The sequence below is a fragment of the Primulina tabacum genome, chromosome 16 (genome assembly GCF_025594145.1).
Source record: "Primulina tabacum isolate GXHZ01 chromosome 16, ASM2559414v2, whole genome shotgun sequence".
Lineage (NCBI taxonomy): Eukaryota > Viridiplantae > Streptophyta > Magnoliopsida > Lamiales > Gesneriaceae > Primulina > Primulina tabacum.
The window spans coordinates 27,820,312-27,826,340 of record NC_134565.1 but is presented as its reverse complement, the minus strand read 5'-3'; the positions used below and the strand labels follow the sequence as shown (position 1 = coordinate 27,826,340).

Below are 6,029 nucleotides of genomic sequence, written 5' to 3'. Positions count from 1 at the left end.
TTTTGAGTTTCTTAACTTACATCAAAACTTAATGGTCTATCCACTTTATCCTTTGAAAACAAATCTACCAGTTTCATAAAAAATCCTTAGTCATCCTTACGGAGTCCTACAAGAGATTATGCGTGGAGCCGCATTCGTAATTTCTTACCATTTCACAAGTTTAAAGAAAATAACCAGATCATTTTGAATAACAAAACCAACATAACTTTTCAGTACACCCATAATTACTTAAAATAGGGCCCATTTATAAGCTGTTACATACATCAATTAACTACTTTCAAATGGGATCATCATGCCTACGTTTACTATCACCGTAGTAAATTTAAAGTAACATAAGCAGAATATGAATAACAGATAGAACTCAACAATATATATTTTCCTCTGTTTTCCCTGTTGCTCGTACAGAATATGTAGAAAGGAAAGGAAAATTTTGTCTAACTTGTTTTTTTTGTTAGCAATTGAAGTTCATAATGCCCGTCATCTGTTATTCTTGTATGCAATCTAATCACATGCTATACTCTATAACTTGATTCTTCTTAAATGTGTAGAGTCCTCGGGGTCTTTGAGTCCCCATAATCTTGTCTGCTGCTGTACCACCAAAATTGAAGTATCGCTTTTAAATTCCGAGGCAGCAAGAATTTCTCCAATTGCTCCCAATTCCCCATGCTTATTCCATTCTGCTAGCTGAAGTATAATAGGTGATTCCCCATGGCGTCTTCCAACCAAAACAAGATCGCAAGCATTTGCCACCCATCTAGCTAATGTTATTACCCCTGTTCCACTTGTTACCATCTTCTCCTTGTATGCTATTCTCTCGGTTTGTTGAGTTCTTTGCTTGAAATTGTTTAGAGTATCAGCATCCAACATTTTGCTTCTTTCAGTGCCTGCAACAATTTCAGTCATGCCCGAAGCCAAAAATCGTATAAGAGTTAACCTTATGATGGTATTGTCTGACATCTTTAGTGCATAGGCTAATGCTTCTCGATCATCCGCACCACCAAAGAAAAGTACTGCCACTCGATATTCTGGTTTTTGTGAATTAACATATCGGGATTTCAGATCTTGATGATCAATGAGAATTCCAACTGAACAAGGAGCCTTCTCGAGCACAACTTTATTAAGATGTCTATACGCAAAGGATGATTCCACCCTTCCCTGTGAGATCGATTGCTTGTGAAATGGAAGAATAACGAGAATGGTTCTCTTTTCCAGAGCTAGGGAACAAACATCGTTATACATTGTCTTGTAAGGGGAGATGCCTTTATAACATTCCAATAAGAAAAATTCAGGGTTTTGTTGTTCAAGATTTCTGAATGCATTAAAAATATGTTCGGACTGAGTAGGATTACGACAAGGCTTGTCGTGTTGTTTGTGAGCTACAAGTAGAGAAGATGCACGACCTGTTAGCTTTACAAGATGTAGGACGACCAAATTAATCGGAGACGCTTTTGTGGGATTAGCTAATTGAAGGAGGCTGATAATGGAGTGAACATGCTCTTGGCTATGTACACATGCAAGTATCCTCAATTCATCATTGTCTCTGCAATGTAGAATAGTTCTTCTCTTGTAAGCAACAAACCTACTTGAAGGATCATAAAGAACTTTCACAACAAATGAGATTACTCCGGTTACAGCGACCACTGAAATGATCATAATGGTATAAATTTCCTCAGAAAGAATCTGAAACAAAATATAGAAGAGAGAAAATTATTTTCATTTGAACATAATCTTTTAAACCGTACAATTGACATTTGTGTGAAATACTTGTTTACACAATCGTGATTGTAAAACAAATTGAAATACAAAGAACACATGGAGCTAGACTTACTTCTTGGTTCTTGATGTCATTCAAGAAGGCAAGTTCAACAATGCCTTTTGTGTTCATGATCAGTCCAAGAGAAAGTGCATCACGAAATGGCATCCTAGAAAATACAAGAGGCAACATAGATCCCAGAATCTTCCCGACAAATGCAACAAAAACAACCAACTGTATTACCCCAACATTTGTAAAATTTACGGAGAAAACATCCATTTGCAATCCAGAAACAGTGAAAAAGAGTGGCAAGAGCATCACAGAAACGAAGCAATCAAGGGTCTCCACCAATGCAGCTCCTAATGGTGGCCCATCAGGAATAACCAAGCCTAGAACTAAGGATGCAGTTGTGGCATGAATGCCAATAACTTCACCGACAAATGCACAGCTCATCAATATGACAAGAGCTAGAAAAATATATATTTCCTTCACGGGTCTCGGTTCTGGAGTATTTCTGATTACCCAAAAAGCAGCTGGACGAATCATATATATTACAAAAATGATAAATAACCCAGCTGATAAAAACGAACCTATGATTACTGTTAGTGAATTTGTCTTGGCTAATCGTGCTGCAAACTTTATACACATCACAGACCATAGGCAGATATCACAGATAACTGATGACGAAGAAGCTAACCGTCCAATCTCTGTGTTGAGAATCTTGAGTTCATCAAGAAAGCAGGTTATAACAGGAAAGGCAGTCATGGATACCATAGATACTACATGCGGAAGTGCTTTGTATACGTCATGATCCAACAACAAAAACTTATCAAGGACAAAGGAGACTAAGCCAGCAAGTACGAAAGGAACGAAAAACCCTAAAATTCCCACAGCTAATGCCACTTTACCAGATCTCACAACCATGGATAAGTCCATTTTCACACCAATGAGAAAAATAAAGATCGTGAAACCAAAAATCGACATGGTGTCTAGCACCAGCCTAGCTTTTCTTGGGAACACTTCAGCCAAAAAAGTCAGATTGCGGCCAAAACCTGATGGCCCCAATATTGCACCACTCTGCACATTGGAACAGAGAATTAGCAGTCCGCATATTATCATCAATATTTAGTGTTATTAGTTATACAGTATGAAGTTGAAAATTTCGTAAAAAGTACTGAAAATGCATTCACAAGCATATGATTGATAATAAACAGATTTATATCAGTTGCCATCAAAAAAAGAAAGTTATTTCACAAATTTAAACTCTAGACATGTGGTCAATGAAAATCATCCAAAATTAGCAATCCATCCATAACTGTTTTGTCAACAATTCCACAATTTTTCGTAGTTCAGAATGTTCAAAACCAAAGTAACATAAACAATTTCATGCAACTGATGAATTAAACAGAATAAATTGCTGGCGATGGACTGGAAAAATCGTACGTAAAAGGGCATTCCCAAAATTTATAATAAATGGCAGAATCGAAACATTTCAAATGCGAGATGGAACTTACAAGAATTTGTGCGACAATCAAGGGTTGGCCAAGTGGCTTGAGAAGGAAGTGTACTGTACGAGATATAACTGAAAAAAGAGACAATTGCAGCAACAAAGCTGGAACCGAACAACTCAACGGATCTTGTCCAAACAGTAAACCTCTCGTGTTGATCTGATTAAAGATATGGCAGACGTATGGGGGCTCCGAGCCCGACTGGTGTAGACTCTCGTTCATGGCCGACGTAGTAAATCCCAAAATCAGTTATTACATTAAACAATGTGGTGATATCATGATTTGTTTTGTTCAGATTTCAGAGAAAAGAGGAAATTTCAGAGATTTTCTTGTTATTGCATATGAATAAAAGGGTCATTACATGGTGGGTGGAGGTGCAACACATATGGAGAACACCATGTTAGTTAATGTCGTGGCACCAAATGCATGGAAACATGCATGTTGACAAGCCCTCTTATATTCATAGAACAATAACATCTTAAATCATATCCTTAGTAAATGTGTCTTGTAATATTATATTTTGTTAAAATGTGGATAATTCTTTATCAATATCGGCATACTCATATATATATATATATATGTGGTTTTTTTTTTTTTTCCAAAAACAAGACTTTTGATCTTGTGACCTATAGATTTTCACTTTTTATTATATTATTGGTAAATTCAAAATTTTAGTTCACCGACTTGCAACTTTTTTCAATTTTGAGCATTTTTCACCTCAGACACGTTAGCAATATCTAAGGCACCTCAATAATGTCTAGCATCACGTAAGCATTATAGTGAAAGAGAACCTAAAATAAAAAAAAAGTTAGCATATTAAAACTGTGAATCGACTACTGACAACATAATAAAAAATATAAAATGTGAAAAATACCGGATAAAAAATGTTATCCCTTTTTTTGTCTGTTGTGTTAATTTGAAAAATATAGTGGACTCTTCATGTTCCTGCACAGAGTAGGTTTCTTGTGAGACGGTCTCACAAATCTTTTATATGTGAGACGGGTCAACCATACCGATATTCACAATAAAAAGTAATATTCTTAAAATAAAAAGTAATATTTTTTCATTGATGACCCAAATAAAAGATATGTCTCACAAAATACGATCTGTGAGACTGTCTCACACAAGTTTTTGCCTCCTGCAAATAAGTTCATACATTATTAAATATTCGTCCTCGATCAAAAGAAACTTAAAATGGGGAATTATAGTTGCATTAATTAAGATTGATGTGAATTCGTTGTATTTGACATATACTGTCATTGATCTATCAGTTTAGGCATAGTTTGGTACACAGGATAAGGGAGAGGTTGATAAATAATCCTCCTTATCACACGTTTGGTACCTTTTTAGAAAGCTCATGATAATATCATGGGCCCTTGATAAATAACTTTATATAAGGATAAAGTATCCATTCTATTAGGTGTGATAATTTGAATCTAATGATAAAAACACTGCAAATGACTTAATTGCCCTCAATTTATAAAAATCTTAAACCCTATTGTTTTCTCATTTCACTTGTAGGTAGACATTAAAATCAAATAAATATTTTTATTATTTTTATATATTATATAATATGATAATTATATAAATGAACTTGAGATAATTATATAAATGATTCGTATAAATCTCAATAAAATTATTAGTATTAATCGATTAACCTTAAAAATTGATATTTGACTTGACTCGCAAAATCAAGGGCTCAATTATCATATTATATAATATATAAAATTAGGTAAAAATAAATAAATCATGCAAGCACTGTCGACGCATGAACATATAAGAAATATGAACTCAAACAACAACTTTGAAATTATAAAATTTATTATGATAAGGTTAATCACTCTTATTAAAATCATACCAAACATTAAATATAATATCCTAGATCTTATTTATCCTTAGTTAATCCTTATATTATATATCACATGTTTATCATATCACGTGTACCAAACTATGCCTTAAATTAGAGCCCGCACCACACTCTTCGTGTCAACTTGTCCCGTCATAGAGTTGAGTTACTAATTTAGTGGCCCGTTTATTGGCGGTCCTAGACGGGCCAGCCCATTTGGGCTGCAAGTTAGGACAAGACGGATCAATCATAAGGTTTTTTTAAAAAATAAATTTTATTATATTATTTTATTAATTTATATATATATAGTTGTGTATTGAAATTATTGATGGAATGTTGATGACTTTTGAATGATTTTTATTGTTGATAGTGATTTATTCACTACAAAAAACATAAAATGATAAACCGTCGCTATTTAAAAAATTGAAACGGTTTTAACAAAATTGTAACAAAACAGTCGCTAATTAGCGACGGTTTTTTACAACCGTTGTATTAAAATCGTCGCAATATTTTACATAGCGACGGTTTATGAGAAATCGTCGCCAAAGTAGATCGGCGACAGTTTTGCTAAATAAACCGTCGCTAATAGCAACGGTTTGATTTAAACTGTCGCTAATAGCGACGGCTTAATTAAGAGTTCAAAGATAGGCATGCGTAAAATCATGGGATCTGCAACATGCGTTCTGAAAGCTTTCTGAGGTGTCTACAGAAGTAATTCTGCATTGTCTAAGTTCAGTTGCAGTGGCAGTATGTGTCTACAACATTTGAAATGCATGCAATCAAGATCTTTTTGAAGAAGAAATGTCGTGCTCTGAGGATATCATTATGAAAATCAAGATTCTTACTATTCGATGTTCGTCAAATCATCTGGATATAAGCTCTTATAGAATTATTATTATTATTATTTATGTTTGTGTGTGGA

General features: G+C 34.3%; 1 protein-coding gene across 1 annotated transcript; it reads right to left on the bottom strand.

The window, feature by feature from the left end:
* Window positions 1–385: 385 nt before the first annotated feature.
* LOC142529414 (cation/H(+) antiporter 15-like) lies at window positions 386–3,576 on the bottom strand. Its single transcript, XM_075634954.1, has 3 exons — window positions 3,268–3,576; window positions 1,829–2,830; window positions 386–1,680 (listed from the first exon to the last, which is right to left on the bottom strand). Exons 1-3 carry the CDS (start codon window positions 3,481–3,483, stop codon window positions 520–522), a joined length of 2,379 nt encoding a protein of 792 aa, XP_075491069.1. The 5' UTR covers window positions 3,484–3,576; the 3' UTR covers window positions 386–519.
* Between the last annotated feature and the right edge of the window lie 2,453 nt (window positions 3,577–6,029).